General features: G+C 35.0%; 3 protein-coding genes across 3 annotated transcripts; 2 read left to right on the plus strand and 1 right to left on the minus strand.

Moving 5' to 3' along the window:
* The first annotated feature begins 414 nt into the window (after window positions 1-414).
* Window positions 415-3,991, plus strand: eaf2 (ELL associated factor 2). The gene is made up of 6 exons (XM_042763597.1): window positions 415-648; window positions 1,112-1,206; window positions 1,301-1,437; window positions 1,550-1,713; window positions 2,732-2,962; window positions 3,050-3,991. The coding sequence occupies exons 1-6, from the start codon at window positions 546-548 to the stop codon at window positions 3,097-3,099; spliced, it is 780 nt and encodes a 259-aa protein (XP_042619531.1). The 5' UTR covers window positions 415-545; the 3' UTR covers window positions 3,100-3,991.
* Window positions 3,992-8,293: 4,302 nt separating this feature from the next.
* si:dkey-91i10.3 (cytochrome P450) lies at window positions 8,294-15,955 on the plus strand. Its single transcript, XM_042763598.1, has 9 exons — window positions 8,294-8,846; window positions 9,133-9,323; window positions 10,013-10,212; window positions 10,669-10,866; window positions 11,590-11,753; window positions 11,960-12,126; window positions 12,742-12,823; window positions 12,946-13,149; window positions 15,101-15,955. Exons 1-9 carry the CDS (start codon window positions 8,625-8,627, stop codon window positions 15,245-15,247), a joined length of 1,575 nt encoding a protein of 524 aa, XP_042619532.1. The 5' UTR covers window positions 8,294-8,624; the 3' UTR covers window positions 15,248-15,955.
* A 509-nt stretch (window positions 15,956-16,464) lies between these two features.
* On the minus strand, window positions 16,465-21,574 carry rnd3b (Rho family GTPase 3b). Its single transcript, XM_042763599.1, has 5 exons — window positions 21,133-21,574; window positions 20,898-20,985; window positions 18,515-18,624; window positions 17,491-17,619; window positions 16,465-17,227 (listed from the first exon to the last, which is right to left on the minus strand). Exons 1-5 carry the CDS (start codon window positions 21,238-21,240, stop codon window positions 16,982-16,984), a joined length of 681 nt encoding a protein of 226 aa, XP_042619533.1. The 5' UTR covers window positions 21,241-21,574; the 3' UTR covers window positions 16,465-16,981.
* Between the last annotated feature and the right edge of the window lie 4,069 nt (window positions 21,575-25,643).

Genomic DNA, 25,643 nt, shown 5'->3' on the forward strand with positions numbered 1-25,643 from the left:
CACAATGTTTCAAAGCACGTAGATGACATAGAAATTACACCTTTGTGCTACAGTATAATTAAAGGGGAGACTATTCTGTTGATATATAATTATAATTTAATATAATGTAAAATAAATTCATAAGTCATTATGAATATATTATACGTTCTTATGAAATTACCAGCTTTGAACAGACCTTAAAATATATATTTTTGGACTTATTATTCATATATTATTAGACATATTATTCATACTTAGACATATTATTCATATATTTTCTTGGAGAGCGCTAGAGGGCACACATGCGTTCGGTTCGGGTAAAAATAAAAATGGACACTTCCGCCTGTCCTTGCTTCAGCGTTGACTGACAGTTTTCTTAGCCAATTACAGTGAAGAAGACCTCCAATGAGGCGTGACCAAGTGCACAAACGCAACCAATCACAGCTTAGCAAGCGCAAGCAACGGGTCCATACTCCACAAGTGAGGTGTCTGTTTCTGCCGTAGATGGTATCGAATCGAGCAGAAAGTTAAAAACTGGTAACATATGATTCAAATTTGTAATTAAAATGAATGGAACAGCATATTCAAACTTTGACAATCAAGAACACGTCCTCAAACTAGGCGAAACTTTTGAGAAACAACCTAAAAGTGCATTCCACACGGTACGATGTAAGTGGCATCTTTTACATGATCACCTCTATATTGGAATATTTATATAAACACGTACAAAGAACTCATATTTAGAAAAAGACACCTGTTTCTTATGTTAATAGTGAAACCATAAGTTGTTTTCAAACAATGTGCGCAGGCATATGAGAAGGCAGCTATGTGTTTTTCCACCTTGCTGGCTATCTCGCGTTTTTAATGTTATTTGGGAATAATGAAAAAGCATCTGTCTTTGTGCTCATAATGGAAACTTTCCGAAACGAACACGCTTTTCAATCAGCTGAAAAGCTGTGGTTTAAAATGAAATCTTGGAGAACATTTAATTCATGAGGAATTATAGATTTTCCACTACAATAGGAAACACGCGCCCTCTGTAGGCTCTACGTTGGTACTACACTGCTAATGATGAATGTCTGCAGTGGCGCATGATTATTATGAATTACGAATGTTTTCTTCCTGGTCATAGATGACTTCAAACCAGCCTCCATAGACACCACATGTGAGGGGGAGTTGGAAGTGGGCAAAGGAGAGCAAGTTACAGTCACACTACCGAACTTAGAGGTAGGTTCAGTAACCTTAGCTCCACAAAGAAATGAGTGTGTGTACAGTAGCATGGATGAATAAGCTGAATCTTCTTTCCCATCAATCTTTGCAGGGATCCATAACACCTGTTACCGTATTTAAAGGTTCCAAAAGGCCTTACATGAAAGAATGTGTTCTCATTGTTAACCATGACACGGGAGAGTATCGTCTGGAGAAGCTCAGCAGCAACATTGCAGTCAAGAAGACCAGGTTTTAATGCGTTTGTGTTCCAAGTCATATGGATTTACAGTATTTTTCATGATATACTAGTTTTAAAGGTTTTGTTAAGTAAATGAATTGTCATGTTTCTGTTTTCTTACAGGGCTGAGGGAAGCAGTAAGATTCAGTCCCGGCTGGAGCAGCAGACCAGCAGGCTCAGTCAGCAGATGAAGACCGGAAGTGGAACCAAGGCTCCATTCAGCACCAAGAGCTCTCCTCCCAAGGAGAAAATGTCTCCATCATCTCCCATGGATGATATTGAGCGAGGTAATATGTCTTGTTTTACGTCCCAAAACTGCGTTGGTTTGTCTAGGGATATTAAGAGTATGTAACATTTACAAAATAACTAATTAGGATATAGCCTAGTGCAAGTTAGACGGTGGGCAAATAGGGTAAAGGAGAACACCACAAATTCAAACAGAGAAAATACATTTATTTGCTTTATCCCGAACCAGTATGAAAAGGAACATTCTTTAAACATATTCAACTATATAAAACTTATAAAACTTCCATTGGGTGGCAACACTACTAAACTAATGAACTTATACATAAAAAAAGATTTGTGGAGTGAAATGTATGTCACGTGACATCTAAACTCTCTCTTCAAAGTCTTAACCGAGTGGGTGAATAAAGAGCACGGACACATACACCACGCTCAACTCAAACATACCTGATTGTAACACTTGCCAATATCTGGAAACATCAGTTCAGTCAGTATAATCAGCAGGACAGCAGCTTGATTACAGAGCCATGAACCAAAAACATTTATGGTAAAATAGACACACAAGTGCTGTTCAAATGTTTGAGGTCGGTAAGATTTTCTTCTTTCATTAAAAAAAAAAAAGAAAATCTTTTATTCAGCAAGAACACATTAAATTGGTCAAAATTGATTGTTGTTTCTACAAAAATAATAAGCAGCACAACTGTTTTCTACATTGATGGTAATAATTAAGCAGCAAATCAGGATATTAGAATGATTTTGCGAGGATCATGTAACACTGAAGATTGAAGTAATGAGTCCTGACAATTCAGGTTTGCCATCACAGAAATAAATTGCATTATAAATTATATTAAAATAGAAAACGGTTATTTCAAATTGTAATAATATTTCACAATATTACTGTTTTTACTTTACTCATTAAATAAACGCAGCCTTGGTCCACATAAGAGACTGCTTTTAAAAACAAAATCTTACTGACCTAAAACCCGTTGAACAGTAGTGTACAAGGCAAGCATTGTGCTGGAGTTCTTTAGTTAATCTTTCTTGTTTTGTGTGTCTCTGTAGAGCTGATGGCCGAGGCGCGTGTCATGGATCAGATGAGCAGTGGAGACAGCTCCTCAGATTCCCACAGTTCCTCCTCCTCCAGTAGCGGGGACAGCTCCAGCAGCAGCGACTCCGAGAATGAGGATCGCCCCCCACATAATGTGGCCCCAGCTCCCCCCCAGAGCACCTCTGCCCTCAACACATCTCAAAGCCGTGCGGAGGAGAGCAGCGGGCTTTTAATGAACACACTTAGTGAGTTACAGGTCGTCCGGGTGATTTTTGATTGGTCTGTCACTCTCTTTTGTGTGTCTAATATGCTCATGTTTTGATTTATTTCAGAAAATGATCTCCAGTTGAGTGAGTCTGAGAGTGAAAGTGACGACGACTAACCGCGAAGACGTGTGGGACACCTGATGCTGAGAGAGTCAGGTGTTCAGGAAGTACTTTCTCTAGTAAAAACTTTGTGATACCTGAATCCAAATCCCTCTTCACTTATGAAATCTTTTCTTTCACCCAGTTTCTTAGTAATACTTGCATCAGCAAAAGCTGTGCAGTTGGACGCATAGCTGTTTTTTTTTTTTTTTTGCTGTATTAGTAAAATGAGAAAAGTATTTATTTTGTTGAGAATGCTACTGCATAGATTTTAGTTTTATAGGAATGTCCTATAATTGCTTTCTCAGAGGTTATAGAAATATATCTGTTTGTGAAATAACTGTTTAGAAAGATCACCACGGTCTTCTTCTATATATATATGTGTGTGTGTGTGTGTGTGTGTATTGAGGCTTAAGATACTTAAGCACAAGTGATTCAGTAGCATATTATAAGGAGTCTTAAGGAGCACCAGTGAAGGTGCCAAACTTAATCTCAGATATTTACACATTACCCAACCTGCAATACTTGAATTTGTCTCTCTTTTGATGATTCAGAGACATTTGCTTATAACAAACTGTGCCTTGAATATAAGGTGTATTTGACTATCCATCCCATTCTCTTGCATGCGTTTAAGTTCAATTTTTTCTTCCCCTAAAATATGATATCCATTTAAAGGTAGAAGTCTCTGTGTTGTGTGTGTGTTACTGTAAGCCTCTGGAAGGCCCAAAAGCAACACTCACCCTTAAAGGATGTCTTTAGCCAGCCCTTCTTGAGCACTAATTTCACAGTATGACGTGCTATTCTGTGTAATGTAGCAGGGTTGACTGGTGTGGTAAATGTAGTTCTGTGGGAGGTATTTGATCGTTAAAATTGTGTGTAGACTAATAAAGATTTGTTTTGTGACGTTTATTTGTTGATCATTTTATTGTCTTCATATAGCAGAACATCATTTTCAGCATCTGAGCTGCAAAGTTTAACTGAGCTTCATTTAATGGAATGATTAACTTGATCGAGTCTAATCGAGTAATTGTGAGATAGGAATCGTTGCCTCATTAATTATGTTGAGGGTTTCAACAAATCTTTTTGAACATTATGCAGTGGCTCATGAGACATGGATCTTTTAGATGAAGAGAGACTGGAGGAACAAACTTTAAAAACGCATCGGTTTGTTTCACATGCAAAGATGTGGAAATCTTTCCTCTATGGCCCTGAGCCCCCCTTATTTTTCTTTTCTTTTCTTTTCTTTTCTTTTTTTGGTGCTTGTACTGTAACAGTGTCTCTATTGTGCAATGCATGGAAACATGAAGTTGATTATTTTTAATACCGTTACAAAAATGAATCAACAAAATACCTTCAGTCGTCTTCTTCTTTTAGTTTTATGGCGGGTTACAGACCAGCGGTAAAGGTGCATACCGCCACCTACTATACTGGAGTGTGTAAAATCATGGCTTTATTTATAACTTCTTAAATTCTTCTTACTACTCCAGTTCCATGCATAAACTTCATTAAAACTTCAACAACTTCACTTTGGAAATTTTCTATACCTAGAATACCTTTAGTATCCCATTCCCTCCCTAATTTGATAATGCATTCTTTACATTTTTCTCTTTCTTCGTTACATTTTTAGAAATCAGAATCAGAAAGAGCTTTATTGCCAAGTATGTTTGCGGATACAAGCATAAGCTTCCAGTGCACAGAGACAACAACAACACACAGAGGAAAAAAAATGCAAATAAATACATTTTATGAACAGTTGTGCTATAGATGATAATGGAATAGAATAGATGCAGAGATGTACTTGGATGGAGGGGTAACAAATAAATATAAGGATATTGCACCTTTTTATTGCATAAGTGGGGAACATTTAACTGTTCGGGGTGCCTCATGAACAGTTAAATGTTGCCCATTATGCAATAAAAAGGTACAATATCCTTTCTACATGTTATTAAAACATGTTCTACATGTTCTTTGCAATCACATACCTCACATTTATCTGTGTTTATTTTACTCATAAGAAATAACATATTATTAAGTCTAGTATGTCCTAACCTTAGTCTGTGTATATTATTTCCTCTCTTCTGTTTCTATTAAATAATCTAATTGTAATGAATTAGTGAATTCTGTAATATTCTCTTCCTTTATTATCTAAATCCCTTATTTTTTGCCACTGTTCATCGATTTTACTTTTAATGAAAGATTAACCTTCATTTTTTCCAAGAGGAATCTCTATTTTATCAGAATTATTTAGTGCATTTTTCGCTAATTTATCAGCTTCCTACATGTGCTGGAATCCAACAAAACTGAACATCCAGGCCTATTTGCAATCTTTCTAAATTTAAATGGAATGAACAGCCTTGCGTTCTCATCATGACCGATTTACAAGAGCTACATTGGATAACGAACCGAAAGCGGAACGAGTTAGGGCTCCGCAGCACAAACCGTTGATCTGCTCGAGCCGCAACTTCGTTTATTACACACACTGAAGCGCGCGTGACGCTCGCGGTGATTTCAGCGTCTGCGGTCTCACTAAATGAGGATGTAAACACATGAATAACCTAATCTCCAGAACTGCTCTGAGAGTCTCTTCATGAGCATTTGACTGTTTGATTTGAGTAAAACTAGCGTCATATCACATACACAGAACTGTATTCACGGCAACCCGTCAAAATAAAACTCTGGTTTAATTTAAAGACAAGTATTTGCCAGAAATGTATTACTATTGTTCAGCAGAATGTACATAGCCTACTTCTATTACTACTACTACTAATAAAAGAAACCAACATTATTTTTTAAGGTATAATCACACAACCTTTCTTCCATGTTTTATTTTTAATAGTAAATCCCGTTTGTTTATCAAAAAATAAAGTTTGCTTAATTTTCAGTAATTAAAAGAAAAATTAAATGAATTTTTTATGCCTTCATTTGATAACCAGAAAAATGTAAATACACAACAGAATTTCTGAGAAAAAAAAAAAACATTTCATAAGGCTATTTCACGAAAAAAAAAATGAATAAATTAAGCTGTTTTTATGCATTTAAATAATAAGACATGCTAAAACACAGAATTAGGTAACAATGAAACATATGGTGAAGAAAAAATAAAACATTTCATAGGGCCCTAAACATGTAATTTTTGTTAAACTTTTAATAAATTGTTGTGAGAATGTATGATTTTAATTAATTACACATTCTTTTAGATTAATGCAATTAAATTTAACCATTAAAAATGAGCTGAGAAAAATTAAAATAGAAAAACATGTAATCCAGAAAAAAAAAAAAAAACGTAATTTGGAAAAAAATAAAACGGAATTTGTGAAAAAATAAAACGGATTTCATAGGGCCCTATGATTGACATGTTCAACGATTGGTGATTTTCTTGTGACATGAGATGTTAGCGTAAAGTTAGTGCAGGATCAGGATGTCTCATGAACTTAACACATTAACTTTTTAAAATGTCCGTTACATCATCTATTATTCAGTTTACATATAAGAGCCACAAAGAGTTTGTGTGCAGTAAGACTCTAAAAAAGAAACATTCTGTGATATGTGGCCTTTTTACCATTAACTGATAATATTTTTAAAACCTATATCAATTAAATAAATAAAATACACATGCGATGTTTTATTTTATATACTGTTTGAATATGGTACCAATTTTATTTCCACCAAACATTTTACATACTCTTGAAGATTTCTTTAGGTCTTGTCTCAGACTTAATCTCTCTGGTCTCGGTCTTGACTCTGACTCAACCCTCTCTGAACTCGGTCTTGACTCGGACTAAAATGAGCTGGTCTCGACTACAACACTGCTTCAAAGCTTCCAGTATTACCGAATTTGAAAGTTATATTTAATGTGACGATATTTGTTCATCCTTCATAGGTTTCCCCCGTGTATAAAACTAAAAGTTTCATAATGTAGGAAAGCAAACAATTATTTAAAAATAAAAATATATTAAATTACCAATTGTAGATGGCTGCAGAGAAGTACTTAAAGGCCATTTCCTTTCCCTGATATATATATCTTTGTATTCATTAAATTATATTTAGACATTATGAATGACAGTAATAAAAGTACATTTTATCAGATGTAATATATTTATTACATCTGTAAGACGTCTTCTAAAGATCTGGGAATCATCTGCTGTGTACTCTGATAAACGTCTCAGAAGCAGTTTTACACGCATTCTAATAAATGTTTATTTGACATCTGACAGGAAACATCTTAGAGACGTAGTACAGATGAACAAGCACTCTTAAAAATACATCTTGCATAAGTAAATACAGACAATAAATAGATGTCTCCGAGATTGAGTACAAGTGCGGTTAGGGTGAGTGCTTTACTGTCATGGTGCTGGTGTCACCTTCTGTAGAACTTAATGGCACTATATAGTGCTGGTGTCGTCAAACGTTAGTCTGGAGACCTACAGTAGTTCTCGAAGTCAGAAAAGTCATAACAGTGTTAGAAAAATGTTGTCTGTGGTATATTTTCACTGCAAAACAATAAAAAATGCAGCTAATATCACCACTAATTTTGAGAAAAGCCGCAGCAAAATCAGTCATTTTAGGCCGCAAAAATCTGAAAAAAGTTCTGTGAAATCCTGGAGGGACTGCTAAAAATGCCAGAGCCAGTGTGCCATATAACCATAGTTGTTATTGTTTGTCACTACCATCAAAATATAAGTCTTAAAAGATTTTCATAGCCTTTTTCCCTAAAACACTGTCAGATGTTTATAAGAAAACAATAAAACCAGGTGAACTCTTTCCACATTTCACTTGCCATGAGTTCATTTTTTGTACCATCATGTGTTGATTTGCAAATATATATATATATTTTTAGATAATTTAACTTGTATTCAAAGGGCTTTCTGTTCTTTTAAACCTTCTTTTCCAAATCAGCATATTAGAATGATCTCTGAAGGATCATGTGACACTCAAGACCGGTGTTCTGTCGATTTCTCTCAACCCTAAACCCATCCTTACAGTAATGCAAATACAGCAATTATGTGTTATATTCACGGTTGTAGCTAGAAGGGATACAGCTACAGGAAACCAACAATGAATATTATTTTCTATTAGATTGTGTTTTATTAAAGTCTACACCTACACCAACCTTAAACCTACCCTTACAGTAATGCAGATGCATTAAATATTGTTATTCAGCATGACAAAAAAGGACACGATGAAGATGTGCGCATGTGCAATAAACCCTGGTAGGAAAACATGACGACTAGAATAAAAATTCAGGACACCTGATTAATTTTTAAACCGCTTTGGTGAGCATAAGAGACTTATTACAAAAACATTTATAGTAGTAACCGTTGTATTTTGGCAGAAACAGTGGTTGCCGTAGAGGTAAATGATTGTAAGGCTGGAAACTTGAGAATTTCAACGCAAACAGATCCCCTCGATAACAAGCGAGTTCACTCAAGTTCATCTGCAGAGGAAGAGTCGCTTTTGGCACAGACTGCCATTGCAGGGCAGCACACTGCTGTAACTGGACTATTGTACAGACTGAGTTGCGGACTGCGAGTCGAGATTAGAAATGTTTTCCCATTCGGTGCTGAGAACTGGATTCTTTTTATGCAAGCAGGACTACGGAGGAATAAAATGCCTTACATCGATATTCCTCACTCGGACGACCAGTACACTAATAGGAGGTGATGATAAACAAAAAACCATGGATGACTTGAATGGTCCCAGCTTTCTGACGTCATTATACTGGCTCTTTGGGAAAGGTTATTTTCAAACGACACATCAAATGCAGGTAAAGATTCATAAAAAGGTTCAGTGAAGAACGAACACGTTAAATCTCCAAATGATTGGTTTCGTTTCTGCTGAGAAAGTTATGTTGGGTTTTAAAGTCTTTGTTATGTATTTCACTGTATTTTTATATTTTGCTGCTTTCTGTGTAGGAGTGGGATGGGATGACATTTTCAGTTAGCTTATTTCCTGAAATTATGTAATAGAATAATTATAATATGTAACATGTTTTGATAGTTGTAAAATTAATGCTGAATCTCTATTTACACTAAAATGTGTAATTAATGCAGATAGAGCACAGCAAAATCTATGGCCCCCTTTGGAAGTCCAAATATGGACCACTGGTTGTTGTTAATGTGGCCGATGCAGACCTCATAGAACAGGTTCTACGGCAAGAGGGTCGCCATCCCATCCGTACTGACATGCCCCACTGGAGAGGCTACCGAAAACTCCGGAATCATGCCTATGGACCCCTCACGGAGTAAGTAACACTGGAGACCCCAGTATTACTGGCACAAGCATTCATCTGATCTGTAAATGCATTAATTGCACACATAATGTGCAACCATAATGCAGTCAGCTGCTGCAGAAGTATACATAAAAACATTTGCAGATGTTATGAAGCCATAAATGTAGTGCATGTCTGAACATGTATTAAATAGCTAGCAGCTTGCAATTGATTGCTTAGTGAGTACAAAATGAAAACATGACTGAGGGCACACATTATTGTGTCCATTGAACAGTTAAACCAAAGCCTACTTCAAGAAAAAAAATCATGAAATTTATTTGCTACATAAACCCCTTTTAGTGGGAATAAATAGAGAATTGATTTTGAGATTTTTTCAGTGAACAATGAAATTGAATTGAAATCTCTGTGAAGGATAAAAACAGAAGCAAACAATAAATGCAAGTGTTAGTGGGTAAACCGGTTTTGAGGAGCCATAACAACAATATAACAATATAACAATATAAAAGAAAAATTTGAGGGCTTACTCATTCTGTGTTCAGAGGTCACTGTATGGATTGAATCAGTTTTACCCCATAATCAATGTTCTGAACTTATTTTGAACATAAAATACCCATAATTATCATGCAAAGATTTATAAGAAAGTCATTATGCTGACAGAAATGACAATACTCATAATGTATTTATTGTCCCATCTGTTTCAGAATGGGAGCGGAGTGGCAGCGCATTAGAAGCATCCTGAATCCTCGCATGCTGAAGCCCAAACATGTGTCCTCCTACACCAGTGCCATTAACGGTGTGGTGAGCGACTTTATTGAGAAGGTGGCTAAGCTTAGGACAACAACAGGCAATGACGTTGTGGTGTATGATGTGGCAGGAGAACTGTACAAGTTTGCCTTTGAAGGTATAACATATTGGGTCATCTAAATGTCAAGATATTGAATTATGCCATAGAGTCATTCCCAAGCATTCATATAAGCAGTATATGTAATAAATCAAGTGAGTACAAAGGGTCAATGCCACACATTAGATAACAAAGGACACTTGTTATCCTATAAAGAGCATTGGCCTTGACAAGTTCAAAGCTTCTAGTCTTTATCTTAACTAGTCTACCTTTCAAATAGATCAGCATCATAAAAATACTTGGAAAACAATTATGCTCTAATATATATATTGCCTAATAATATTATTGGATTGTTTTGTTCCGGTGTAATTTTGATTTTAGTTGTTTTTTTATCTCACACACACACACACACACACACACACACACACTCATATATACGCACATAGTTTGATTTATATTTGATAACAAGTGTGGTGTCCATCACACTAATAAAGGTTTTTGTCTTTCCTTCATAAGGAATAAGCTCAGTGTTGTTTGAAACTCGTATGGGGTGTCTGAATGAAGTGGTTCCTGAAGAAACAAAGAAGTTTATCTTCTCTGTTGGAGAAATGTTCCGTCTTTCTCCCATCGTGATCCTGTTCCCCAAATCTCTCTGGCCCTACATGCCTTTTTGGAAGCATTTTGTTGCTGTTTGGGACCATTTGTTCAAAGTTGGTAAGTATATTTTTATTATTGTCAAGTTTAAAAGAAAAAAAAAAGATTACAAAATGTATTGTTGATTTATAAAAAATATAAAAAATATTGTTATGAATAAAAATGTTTTTATTGTTGTCTTGTTTATATACACTACTGTAAAAAAGTTTAGCACGATTTTTTACAAATTTAATTAATATTTTTATTCAGCGAAGATACATTAAATTGATCAAAAGTGACAGTAAAGGCAATTATAATGTTATAAAAGATTTCTATTTCAAATAAATGCTTTCTATTCATCAAAGAAACCTGAAAAAATCACTTGTGGATACATTCCACAAAAAGAATAAGCAGCACAGCTGTTTTCAACATTGACGATAATAATAAGAAATGTTTCTTGAGCACCAAACCAGGATCATGTGACACTGAAGACTGCAGAAAATTCAGCTTTGTCAACACAGGAATAAATTACATGTAAAATATATTTAAATAGAAAATAGTTAAACATTTTATTTAAAAATAGTTATTAAATTTTAAATTGTATTAATATTTCACAATGTTATTGTTTTTTGCTACATTTTTGATCAAATAAATGCAGTCTATGACAGAATAAGAGACTTTTTTTCACAAACATTAAACAATGCCCCAAACATTTGATCAGAAGTCTAGAGTGCCTCTGTTCAAACTATACTCATCAGATAAGAGAATGCAATCATCTTCAAATATGCAATTTTTTTTGCAAAGCGGAGGAACTGGTGCAGAAGAAGATGACAGAGATCCAGGAAATGGTGAAATATGGGCAGCCAGTGGAGGGCGAGTATCTCACACACCTCCTGATCAGTGAACAGATGTCCTTCACCGAGGTTTTGGGAAGCATTACAGAGCTTCTGCTGGCTGGAGTCGACACTGTAAGTATCTTCACTCTTTTGAGTCTTTACGGATGGAATGCACTGCAAATATTTTTAGTGTGTCTATGGTAGTGTCAATTTATAAACAATCTTGCCATTTGCAGCATTTGATTTAAAACTAAAGGAAAGAAATAAACGATAAACAAGCATCACTGGTATTTGTAACATATTTGAGATTCTGCATGTTTGATGCATGCTCCTTTTAGACATCAAACACTATTTCCTGGGCACTGTATCACTTGGCACGAGAGCCAGAGATCCAGCAGAAGCTGTATGAGGAGGTTATCAGTGTCTGCCCTGGTGAAAAAGTGCCCTGCAGTGAAGACATCACCAGGATGCCATTGCTAAAGGCCATCATTAGAGAGACTCTTCGGTATAGTATCTTCTGTATCTCTCAGTTATACTGTGTTAAAAACATATTTAAAGGAATAGTTCACACTAAAATGAAAAGTTGCCCCACATGTAAATATTGACTCACCCTTAAGCCGTTGAATATGTAGATTCATCGAAACAGGTTTTGGATCCTCTGCAGTGAATGGGTGCCATCAGAATGAGAGTCCAAACAGCTGATAAAAACATCACAATAATCCACAAGTAACCCACAGAGAAACCACAGAGAAAGCAATGTCGTGGATAAAGGACTCATATTTTGTCTAATACAAACACTGCAACTTTTCACTTCACAAGATTTATGGATTATTGTGATATTTTTATCAGCTGTTTGGACTCTCGTTCTGACGGCACCCATTCACTGCAGAGGATCCACTGGTGAGCAAGTAATGCAATACTAAATTTCTCCTGGTATGTCCTGATTAAGAAACAATCTCATCTACAGTACATTTTGGATGGCCTGAGGGTGAGTACATTTTCAGTAAATATTCATTTTTGGGTGAACTATTTCATTAAAAGTGCAGTGTGAAAATAGTGAAAACAATGTTGTGTTAGATTGCTAAATTAATCCTCCAAACATGTTCTCTGATATTTGCAGTTTATATCCAGTGGTTCCTGGGAATGCTCGTGTCGTTGCTGAAAGAGAAATAGTGGTGGGTGGCCACCTCTTCCCTAAAAATGTAAGCTGAGCTACAAACTGACATTTCATTAACAAATACAGATGGAATCTGATGTTCATTTAATTTTGTACCTGTAAATAGATGTTCTAACTAATAAGTGCTGTGTATTCTGTGTTTTCCAGACTCTTTTCCACCTCTGCCACTTTGCAGTATCCAACAATGAGAAGGTGTTTCCCAATCCTTCTGCCTTCCTCCCTCAGCGATGGATTCGGGAGCAGAAGCCGTTAAACCAGCATCCCTTCGGGTCTGTGCCATTTGGCTTCGGCATCCGCGCCTGCCTGGGCCGCAGAGTGGCTGAACTGGAGATGTACCTCCTCTTGTCCCGGGTAAGGGTCAAGGGTCTGTGTACCTCACAGATGATTTACAGTTTTGTGCAAAAGTTTGGGCACCCGTGATAATTATCAGAATTTTAATTTAAAATCTGCTGGGCTTTTAAAGCAGCAACTTAATTTGGATATATTTTATACCTTATGCAGACAGTAACATTTCAGTTCTGAAAAAAAAAACAAATTTGAATCAACAACAACAATGCTATGTGAATCATCACAAAAACACATGGGTGCAAAAATTTGGGCACCCCGAAGAAATAATAGCATCAATATTTAGTAGAACCACCTTTTGCTGAAACAACAGGCTGTAGACACTTCTTATAGCCACTGATAAGACCCTGAATTCTGGCTGCAAGTATTTTGAACCATTCTTCCTTGCAAAATGTCACTAGTTCAATCAGGTTTGATGGCTGCTGAGCATGAACAGCCAGCTTCAAATCATTCCATAGATTTTCAGTATGTTCAAGTCTGGGGACTTGGATGGCCATTCTAGAACATTGCATTATGTGTTTGTGCATGAACTCCTTGATAGATTTGGAATAATGCTTTGAGTTGTTGTCCTGCTGAAATAAATAACCCCGGCATAACTTCAACCTCTTGGCTGATTCTTAAACATTATTCATGAGAATCTGCTGATACTGGGTGGAATCCATGCAACCCTCAACTCTGACAAGGTTTCCTATATCTTTGCCTGCCACACAGCCTCACAGCATGATGGACCCTCCACCAAAATTTTACAGTAAGGAGCAAGTTGTTCTCCTGGAACACTTTGTTCTTTTTACGCCATGCAAATGACTCTGCTTGCTGACACTGGCAGTACTCAGAAAAGCCTTTTTCCACATCACCCTTCCATTGAGCTGTCACTTGTGCAAAATGCTCTGGACTATGGAACAATGCGCAATGACATTATCAGCAGCAAGATGTTCTTGGAGCTCTTTGGAGGTGGTCTGTGGTTTGTCTTTGACCATGCTAACCATTCTTCGCTGTTGCCTTTCAGATATTTTTCTTGGCCTAACTCATCTTTCTTTCACAAGGATCATTCCTGTGGCCTTTCTTTTCTAACTAAATTTCTGACTGTAGAGGCAGAGACTTTAAACCTTTGTGATTTTTTTTTATATCATTCTAATTCAAATCGATGAATTATCCTAGTTTTTAGGTCATGGTTTAGTTTCCCAAGTTGTTACTTTTAAGTGGAGAAAAGCAAAGCTAGCAATTAGCTACCTTAAGCATAATTTTCCGTGATTTTTTGCACGTGAGTTTGCAGTGTTAAATCTCATGTTGTAATTAATCAGCAATAAGAGACTACAGGTATTAAGTCAACACAATTGGAAGGGTGCCCAAACTCTCGCACAGCCCTTTTTTTTAACATTCCTCTTTATTCCATACAACTCAATACTGCTACACTAAGAATTTATGTCTTAAAAACATCACTTTATGCTGCTTTCTCTAACAAACTGAATGGAATATCACTACGATCTTTTCTTGAGAAAGAGCAAATTATTACCCAGCCTCAGAGGGGTGCCCAGACTTTTGCATAAAACTGTAAACTTATGACACTATATACTATAAACTTATGACTCTACCTATGACTGTAGAGTGAGGCTCAGAAGTCTGAGGCCACATTGGAATTTTGATGAGATTAAATATTATAAAACAAAGAAATGCACATTTAGGTCATTCTGTGAAATTTGAACCATGTCTCTGAACCAACACCATCCATGTCTCCAAAGATTGTCCTGACCCAGTTTAGCTGTTCATTTTGTTCTGTTAGTTTTGGATCTTTGACTAATCTGCAGTCCATCACCTTTGGTCTGCTATTACAGAGATAGTTCTGCTGGTCAATGAGTAACTAAGATTGTTTTGAGCATGTTGGCTGTGATGATCATTAAACTTAAATAAACTGTGCCTGTTTAGGCCAATATGTCATCATTTTTTTTTCCTTCTGCAGTTAATTAAACACTATGAAGTGTGTCCAGACCCTTCAGGAAGGACTGTGAAGCCGATCACACGAACTCTGCTGGTCCCTGCCACATCCATTGACCTGCAGTTTATTGACAGGCAAGAGGAACCAGTCAAAGCAAATGCTTCTGTATAACTAACTGTGCACTTCTCAAAGCAATTCTGGCAATTCTTGCTTCTAGATGATGTTGTTTACCTATTTGATATGACTTATATAATTGAAAATTATTACTACAATGCGTAGCCCTGTAGACACAAAGTGCTTACTAAATTACATTGCTTGACTGTTGCCTTTTTATTTACAACAATAGACTCATTTTACTGTTATAAATACATATTATATACTGTAAATTATTTTTGACATTACATTGTATAAATAGTTTTGCTTTAATTGCATTTGATTTAATTTGTCTTATGTGAGGGTTTTTTGATGTTTTACAAATAATGTCAGCTTATTTTCTTTTGTGAATGCACCTTTTTTTTTTCTTTTTTTTTTGTAACTATTTGTGTTTTTTTTTTTTTTTTTTTTTTTTTTTTTTAGAGGAAAAGAACATTACAGTTTAACATATCTAATTTCAGGTTACATTGTCCTCGCTGGTAAGAATATGATAAGAATAATACTGATAATAATTGACCACATGTTGCAACACTTTGTCCACTGTTTGCATGAAATCCTTCTCTCATTAGTTCCGTTTCAATATGAATGCAAACTCCACTGATTCCCCCATGTGTGTAATAATTGGAAATGCAATAAATAGAAATATTTCAGTGTTTCCAAATTTTTGTTTTTCTGTTCAACTTTTATCTCAACAAGATAAAGGCCTGGGCAGTTGCACATGTCTAAGAGCTGATTAAATGCATGGCATAAAACAATCTATAAGAAAGTTCATATGGAACATTTCAGTGAATTTGCATGAACTTTTATTTTTTTGCATGAATGTTTCATTTTTTTTTTCTGTCCCAACCTTTTAAATCAATTTAGCATGAAACAGATTTTGCAAGCCCATCATGTAGGTGCATTCTCCTTCTCTCTAAAAGTTTAGATGATTTGCCATTTGACCCCTTAAACTTTTAATAAAAATAAAGCAGTATTTTTACAGTATTTTCATATTTCCCAATTTACCAGAGTTTCCAATTATATCCAGCAGATGGTAGTGTCGGATCAAACTAAATGCACTAGAAAGCTGTAAGAAATACTCCTTTTGCCAGTATCAATGAAGGACTTCTGGTAGCTTACATTTAAATAAATAAATCATAGTTTGTGATTTGTTTTACAACTGTGACTTAAAAGAAACGTTTTTAGGCTGTGTGGTGTTTGGGATGTGTTTGCATGTAATGACACGAGTTAACAGGTTTGTCGGCAGGTATGCTTCATTTATTCCCACATATTAATATCTCATATAGAAAAAATACCTACAATGTATATCTGTGACATTATTTTACACTTTTTGGTGCAGTCAGGTCTAATAGTACAGGACTAACGTTAGCAACACTAACCCTGTGTTAATCCAAGTTAGTCCCATCCATAAACTGGGGTACACTGCAATGAAATATTATAACACAACAAAATGCAAAGGAAATTCTTCTTTGGACACCTTCTACAAAGTTATAAGTGCTCATTTGGTAGTACACAGGAACATTTTCCCTGCTTTAGGTGTTTTATGATGGCTAAAAATGTTCTTGAGGTGCTTTAAAATGGGGAGAATAGACGGCATCATCATTAATACATGTCACTTAGTCGTACATATTGTGAATATAGTGAAGTGCAAAAAAATCTCCCTTCAGTTCATGTCCCATCAATGCCTCAATGGAATTTTAGAAAGAATCCTGATAGGAGAAGGAATGCATGCAAATGAAATGGCTTCTGAAATTACATGACTGTGCAGGTTTTTGCCTTAGTCTTGTGTAGATGTGACATTGAGTCCAGCTCAGGCCTGTTAGACACGTGTGAAGTTCTCTTGGTGGCTCTGTTGGACTTGATGCGCTTCACATTCTTTCTGCTTTTACTGATGCAGGCCAGTGTGGCTATGTGAAAAATGTCCCTCACGCTGTTCTCAGACTGCTGTGCTGAACACTCGATGTAAGGAGCTGAGATCAGCTTAGCCATGTTTGAACCCTAAAACAAATAGTCCGAAATGACTCAGCCAGCTATGGACAGCTAAATACATCATTTCCAAAAATAACAATAATGAGTACAATATATAATAATGAGCACATCCAACACCACCAAGGGGTCATTGATTAAAGATACTTTAGCTAATACTAATTACTATGCTACATCAAATACTATGCTAAAGATCTAATTGCATTATTTTTGAAATTGTATGTTGCATCTGTTATTTTTTCATTAAAGGTATGACATTTTCTTTTAAAACCCACCTGGTCATACGATGAAGGAATGTCATTGGACAGCTGCACAAATGTGGCCAGGTCTGTACGCAGGTCTGACTTGCATCCAACCAAAAGTACTTTAGTATTGGGACAGAATTCTTCGATTTCTCCCTTCCACTAAAGGATTTAAAAACATAGTGTTAGATTGATGACAATCATAGAATCATATGTATTTAAAGAAAATTCTGATACATAGCTGTATTCTTATTGTTAACTAAAACTATTAAAAATTGATTTTTTTGGGTAATAAAGCAAAATGAAATACAAAAAGTATAAATATTAGATGAAAAACATTTTTTTATTATTTTAAATTAGAAATATTTCATTGGTAAGTAACTTAAAATAAGTTCAAGCTGAAGAATTAAAATAAAACTGAAATAGAAAAACAAAAAAATATATATCTAACAATAAAAGCTAAATCAGAATATTAATAATACATGTACTATAGTTGCATATATATTGCACTGTTATTAAAATAAATGTTAATATCAGTAAAACTGATTGTTCTTCATGACTCCATGACATAATCAGATACTAACTTAAAGTATAAATTTTCCCTCCAGCCAGTGCAGAACTCTGGCATACAGCGTAGTGACTGGAACAGTTCTCCTAGAATCACTCCTGATGACATCAGCATAGACATCACTATAGTCAGTGGGAGCACCAATGGAGACTGAGGCGGCCCGAAACGGCTAATTCTTTCTCTTCTAAAACCTCTTGTCTCCCAATGACATCAGAGGTCACAAAGCATTCTGTGGCACAAAGGCTCTATGATTCTGAAACCCAATGTAAACAAGCTCTTATTGGTTGTTGTTCTCCCCCTCATGTGATAATCAACGGATCAAAGTCCTCCCACACACCCCCCTCTCATTCATTGGATTCTTCTCTAAGATGTCTGAACTTTTGTTCTCATTACCACAAAGATGGGGATTGTAAGAATATCCCAAGCACAACTGAGAGCTACAACAGTTTATAAACATCCAGCATCGATGAACAAATGTCTTTAGCTTACCTTCCTCAGCACATTCTCCAGCGTCTCTGGTCGACCGATATCAAAACAGATGAGAACTGCATCAGCATCTGGGTAAGAGAGGGGGCGCACGTTGTCATAGTATGGAGACCCTGCAAATAGAGACAAAAACACTGTCCTAATAAATAAATTATTAATAAGTTGAACAATGAACATGTTGAGCTTGCTAGTGTGATACATTTATGCAGCTGAATTGTTTTAAAGGATGTTGCTATTAGATTTATTCCATACTTTGCTGAACCACTGCGATTAACTCTTATTTATATTATTATATTATAATTTTATCTATATAATTTAACTCTTATTTATATATTCACAATCTAGCAAACTGTTATATATATATATAGAATATATGTATATATATTTTTTCATTTCAATTTTAATTTGATTTTAAAAATGTTATGTACTTTTGTTTATGTTATATGTTATATATTTCTGTTTAGCTTCAATTTGTTTTTATTCCAGTTTAATAATTTTAGTAATGTTACTTCAACTTATTCATTTCAGTTAGTTGCCAAGGCAGCATTTTTTTTATGTTTAAATTTATTATCCAATACATTACATTTAAAAATTAATTACAGAATTACAGAAAAATTGAAATTACATAATATTTTAAAAATATTTTGAGGGTTTTTTAAATAAATAAATAATAAATAAAATAAAAACAAATAAATAGCTTCTGGCAGACATGGCTGCACAATGCAGTGTGTCAGAATCCATGCACATCTGTCCTGGAAAAACATCAATGAGGAGTTTTTTCTTTTCTTTTCTTCTATATTTATTCATTTACAGCATGCAGTTTGCATAGAACAACATCCCCATAAATTACAAACTACAGTCATTTGATAGTACAAAGTCTTATAACTAAAAGTCAAAAGTAAATAATTTTCCTTATCTATTTATTGAAAGTGTTACTGTGAATAAAATCTAAGGACATTCTAAAGATGTTCGTCTGATACTGGTTGATTTTCTGTTGGGGTCCCTGCATGTGCAAATCACTGTCCCGCTATAGGAAGACAGCACATGTACTTATGATTCAAGTCCAGTAAATTGGGTTACAGTGCTATTCTGGGAGGTGAGTGTTGAATCTGCTCTAGAAAGTTTGTAGGGCTTGAAATGAGTTCAAACCTCAGATCATTAGCCATCATTACTGAAATATTTAAAGGTCTCATTTTGAAATGTCTGACCAGTCTGATAAAAGGATGGCGAGCAGCTTCACGGGTTGCTCACAAAAACATAGATGAGGAATGAAAAGATGATAACTGTAAGTTCAGATTTCATAATATATAAAGAGATGTGACCATATTTAAACAACTGTGTTGAAAGAAATCTTGCTACGATCACGTACTACCTACATATCTGTAGTTTATTTTGGGATTGGTATTACCTAACATTAACAGCATTCATCTGAGTCATTCTAGAAGTGTGGGAGACAAGAGTGAGTCTGCTGTGAGAACATCACGGGCAATCCGTGGTGAGTCTGTATCAACTGGATTGGTCTAGTTTACTGTTTACTGTAGTTTACATTCAGAATCAAACAGTTTTACAGCTTGATTCAGTTGAAGAACCTTTTTAAGTTCCACAAAAAACTTCAGACAACCATGCACTTACAGAACAGAGAAATTAATATCCTAATAGTGCAACATAAGAGCTTATATTATATATTATATTAGGCCTATATTCAGAAAACTCCATCACATGATAGCCCACGAAGCCCAAAACCTCAAAAAAAAAAAAAACCCCATAACAGCTTCAATAACCACCAATAGCTACATATATATATATATATATATATATATATATATATATATATATATATATATATATATATATATATATATATATATATATATATACAGAGCCGGATTATCCATAAGGGCACTTGGGCCAGTGCCCAGGGGCACCAACCATTCACAACCACTAGGGGGGCACCACATGATACAAGCTTTAAAAAATATTTTTCGTAAATTGTTTTATTATTGACTTGAAATTCTTGAAAGACCATACATAACTCGTTTATGAACACTAACACTAACTTAATAATAAATTATAAATAAATAAAGATTACATGACCACTATCTCTTACTGCTTACTGCCGTTACTGCTAATGTTAGTGCCCAGGGGCACCACACTGTCTTAATATGGCCCTGTATATATATATATATATATATATATATATATATATATATATATAGGAATATATATATATATATATATATATATATATAGTATATATATATATATATATATAAATAAATAAATAAATGTGTGAGGAGTTATACAATGGAGGCTTGGATAAAAATCTCTAATTTAATGTCCCCAGAGACATCAAATTAGCTACATCTATGGTTTATCCTCCTCTTACCTGAAGTATCCCAAAGACTGAGCTCAACTCTCAATGTGTCCACCTCAAAACTGGCTGTGTAGTTCTCAAACACTGTAGGAACATAGTTCTGTGAGAGAAAGAGCAAAAGTTTGATATTTAATGAAACAAAACTAACTCGGGGCTAAACCATAACGTAGGCTAAGTTTTGCCCCCATCACATAAATGCCATTAAAAATCGAATTAATGTCCATAGCGGTGACTTTTCTGTACAAACCTCTGGAAAGGAGTCTTTGGCAAAAACATTTAACAGAGACGTCTTCCCACATTGAGTGTCCCCGACCACAACTATTTTACATTTCAAATCGTGATGGTGATCCATCATGGACTAACTGAACCTCATCTCCATTCACTGTCGCTGAACATCAGCCGGTTGACCTCGAGTCTGCAGTCTGTCCATGTTACAGCAGCCTGTATGAGAGAAATATTCCAGCACTCTGTTCAAAGTGCTTTACGTGGTCCTCGGTGTCTTCGGGTTGTGATAAAGGTGAGTTATGAGTAAAGCTGAACCTCGGCTCTATGAAAAGGCACGAGGCGCATCCTCTGTGCGCTGCGCTGAGAAATAAGCCGCTTCAGTCGTGTCGCTCTGGAGTCTGTGAAACAGCCACATACTTGTGTGATGAGCGCAGCGCGAGACCGCCCCTCGCTTCGGCTCGCATTCCGGCGCGCGACAGAGACCAACTGGATTTTCTGCAGAGCTGTCAATAGCATAAAACAACACAGAGGTAGTTTTAGACATTGGCTATAAACATGAAACTTTCTAATTAAAAACTGCTAATTACACTATCCGTGTGGTTCTTAAGAGTTTTTAATAGGAAGAAGCCTCGCCAAGGCAACTTTTATTTGATCAAAAAAGAAGACAGTAATATTGTGTAGTGTGTTTTGCATTTGAATATATTTTAAAACCAATTTATTCCTGTGTTGGCAAAGCTAAATTTTCAGCAGCCTTTACTCCAGCCTTCAGTTTCACATGATCTTTCAGAAATAATCTAATATGTTGATTTTCTTGCTCAAGAAAAATTTCACCTTATTATGAGTGTTGAAAACAGTTGTGCTGCTTAATATTTTTGTGGATTTATTAATAAATGAATGAATTTATTTATCACAGTTAAGGCTTCATCTTTTCCTAATTTCTGCAAATAACTTTCTAAATTGAAATGCAATAATAATTCATGATGACTCAACACTGACATTTCAGTAACAGTCTGGATTTTAAATAGCCTACTAACCAAATTATAGGATGATGTCTGGTAAAATAGGCCTTTGTTCATGATGGTTTTGGCCCATTTTGGACACACTCATTTTGAATTCTGATATGAAAATGACTCGTGGGCTGATTTTTGTGAGTACACATTTTAATATTGTTCTAGATTATTTAGCAAAATGTGACAAGTTTAGCCTGAATTAATGGTAGTCTATCATGATATTCATCAATAGGCCCTGAGAAAAAGTATTGTGACAAGAAAACATTCAGATATCCTTGGAAGTGTAATTAAGAGACCGGTGTGTAATTATGCTACCTTCAAGAGAGCAGATATGGTAAATTGCAGTCAAATAGCCTACAATTTTTTTTTTTTTTTTTTTTGGATTTTATGTCAAATATCAACAATCACAAAAGCCTCAGTCTAGCTGTGATGGCATTTACAACAATGAAATAAAATTGAAAATGGGTTGAATGTCCTATGATCTTATGATATGTTCTGACCTTATTGTATGATGAATCTGTGCTTCCTAAAGAGTTGTTTGTCCCAAATAGCAATCACTGTGAGGTCAATATACAAGACATTTTAAGAGAAAATAGCCATGGAGGGACTTTTCAAACTTATAGGGAGGGTAAGCTTTTGATGAAATGTGAGAAGAATGTCTTGCGGTTGGTTTGTCCTCTTTTCTCAACAGTTTCGCAATATTGTTGGCTCCACACGCCTGTGTCTTATCGCATGAAACATTTGTTTTGTCTTTTCACTCTGGTGTAAAACATGATCATAATAAGCATTAACAATGAAATAATTTTCCCTTTTTCATTTAACAGAGTCATTTGCACATACTGGTTTATACTGTTCTTTTTGTAAACAATATTTCAATAATAATCTAAACAAATATGTCAATCTCAAATACTACAAAAAAAAAAAATTAAAAAAGCTGAATTTACACATCAGATTAAGTCTTTTTTTTAATCATTATTATTTTTATATGCAAACATTAAAAAACAAATAATAATAATAATAATAATAATAGTGAGCACCCCTGTTTTTGTGTGTCAGCAGCACAACCCAGAGCAGGAATGTTCTCATGTTGGAGAACAGCCAGAGCAAGAAGCTGCTCCATGACTGAATGAATACCACATCCTCACAGTCAACCAACAAGAACTGTCTCCTTCCTGGATCATTTACAGATCATCAAAAATACTTGTGAAATGCTTTTAAGAATACTATACACATATGATGATTATTTTTCCACTTCACCTTGTGATTTTAATAATCTAGAAGTTAAAGATGCATGATTCTTTATCTTCAGAGCAAACCATTATAAGCACAATATTCATTTTTGTTTTATCAAATGCAGCTCTGATCACTGGATACTGTAACAGAACTGCTACCATGTTCCCATGTGATGAAGCGTATCTGTATTCATGCCTGTCAGCATCACTGTCTATATGTTTGTGTCACTTTCTTTTCTGTCCCTAGAAACTCGTTTGGCCCCAGCTGATGTAACTTTGTGCTGACTGAACAGGAATACCCACATGTGCTTTACACAGAACTGAAAAATCTGAAAGGTAGTGGTCGCTGGCTGTGTGGAAACATATGGATCTGATAACACCATTTTCTCTAAAAAGTTATTTGCAACCCCCGCTGGACCACCGGAATATAGAATAACAAACTGTGTGAGTCTGTGGAATGTGAAAGTTAAACATCAGGCATGGGCCTCTTCTGTTACAAGGCAACTCCTCACCTGATAAAAGAGCTCTCCGATTTTAGTTTAGAGCCAGTGAGGAGGGAAAGACTCTGAGATGGAGGCAGTTTGCCAGAAATCTGCTGTTCCCACCAAAGAGACATGAAACAAACAAGTGCAAGGACAGACTAAGAAGGAGGTGTATAATTATTTAGATCTTTTGGGGGTGCAAATCTTTGTCCCAGGTTTGTGCTGAAGGCAAGATAAAACAAAACCAAAGGAAAAATATCATCATGTAACAGAATCAAATAAAGCATTCATTGGGAAAATGTACTTGTATTCCCAGAAGATATGGGTATTTCTGAACCCTGGAAAAAAAAAAAAAAATATATATATATATATATATATATATATATATATATATATATATATATATATATATATATATATATATATATACACACACAGTATATATTATATATATTTTTTTAAATGTCTTCCAATCTCAAATAAAACGTATCCTGTTTTCCTCATATGCTGCTGTCACCATTAGTTACTGTGAGCTGCAGGAACAACATGTTACTCACAATGTGAGTTAGTGCCAGGGGGTTTAAGAAAACACTGAAAAGAGGAAAGCTTTTGATTTGTGGAAAAATAACACACCTCTCACACATCAGAAAACAAGTCTTTATCAACTAAAATCACACCTCCACTGGTACCTTTTTATTCTCCAATAAATGTTTTTTTGCCTCTTGCTCCTAGTAGTATGTTGCAATGCACAGAAAGCAGGTATCTCTGAGCCAACCGGTTCATCTAGTGATATGGGAAATGACTGCTTGTGGTGGCTTGTTGTAACTCAGGATGTTTTTTTCTTTACAACCCCAGAGATGAGAATTTCTCTTTATTTATGTCTATTCCCTATGTGTCTTCACCTCTGCTTGTATCTGAGACTTTTATTTTTTCTCTATAAAGATTGCAAATGTCTTAACTGCTATGTCTGTTTAGTACTTCTGCAGTTGAATCATTCTGGAATCTGTCAGCCATTCCAGTCCTTCAGTTACACATTCTTGAGGAACGCCAGCTTGGATCAATACTTGGTGTTCTCAAAACACCAGTACAGTCCTTCCAGTAAGTAACAAAATAATGTATTCTCCCTGATTCCAATCAACAGGAATCAAAGAAAAATTACTGAAATTTTTAAATTGTGGAGTATTGAAAATGAAATTATGAGGACTTCAGTATTCAGTGTGTGTTTATATATATATATATATATATATATATATATATATATATATATATATATATATATATATATATATATATATATATATATATATATATATATATATATATATATATATTCTGTTGAACATAAAATAAGATAGTTTGAAGAATATTAGTAACCAAACAGTTACTGGTAGCCACTCACGTCCATAGTATTTTTTTCCATTTGTGTTCAAATGTAGAAAGAAAGAAAGTAATACAAGTTTGGAACAATTGAATAAATAATAGGTGAATAACAGGTGAATAATCTGTCAACAATGACAGAATTTTCATTTTGGTTGAACTATCCTTTAATAATTATGTAATATTATGTAGTGTTTGTCTTATTGCCAAGTTGATTGTTTTGCGTTATGGAATATATTTTTTCCCCTTACCAGAATGCTTTGTATATACAAACGCAGCTGGCATTATCTTGTTTTTCTGTCATCATTTGTAGAGAAAATGATAGATGACTAAATCTGCAAAAATATGAATAAATGAAATAATGATAATGCACTCGTTTTTTCACCTTATAATAATTTACATATTTGTTAATTAATGTACAGTATGTATTTA

The sequence above is a fragment of the Cyprinus carpio genome, chromosome A9 (genome assembly GCF_018340385.1).
Source record: "Cyprinus carpio isolate SPL01 chromosome A9, ASM1834038v1, whole genome shotgun sequence".
NCBI lineage: Eukaryota > Metazoa > Chordata > Actinopteri > Cypriniformes > Cyprinidae > Cyprinus > Cyprinus carpio.

Bases quoted from the DNA above. Each gene is read 5' to 3' on its own strand.
- rnd3b (XM_042763599.1), bottom strand. From the start codon at position 21,240: ATGATGGATCACCATCACGATTTGAAATGTAAAATAGTTGTGGTCGGG. The intron at 18,625-20,897 runs GTAAGAGGAGGA...CTCTATTTGCAG, and splicing joins CAGTCTTTGGGATACTTCAG to GGTCTCCATACTATGACAAC. The intron at 17,228-17,490 runs GTGGGTTTTAAA...TATTTGTTTTAG, and splicing joins TTCCTTCATCGTATGACCAG to GGTTCAAACATGGCTAAGCT.
- eaf2 (XM_042763597.1), top strand. From the start codon at position 546: ATGAATGGAACAGCATATTCAAACTTTGACAATCAAGAACACGTCCTC. The intron at 649-1,111 runs GTAAGTGGCATC...TCCTGGTCATAG, and splicing joins TGCATTCCACACGGTACGAT to ATGACTTCAAACCAGCCTCC. The intron at 2,963-3,049 runs GTGAGTTACAGG...GATTTATTTCAG, and splicing joins GCTTTTAATGAACACACTTA to AAAATGATCTCCAGTTGAGT.
- si:dkey-91i10.3 (XM_042763598.1), top strand. From the start codon at position 8,625: ATGTTTTCCCATTCGGTGCTGAGAACTGGATTCTTTTTATGCAAGCAG. The intron at 11,754-11,959 runs GTAAGTATCTTC...TGCTCCTTTTAG, and splicing joins TGCTGGCTGGAGTCGACACT to ACATCAAACACTATTTCCTG. The intron at 13,150-15,100 runs GTAAGGGTCAAG...TTCCTTCTGCAG, and splicing joins TGTACCTCCTCTTGTCCCGG to TTAATTAAACACTATGAAGT.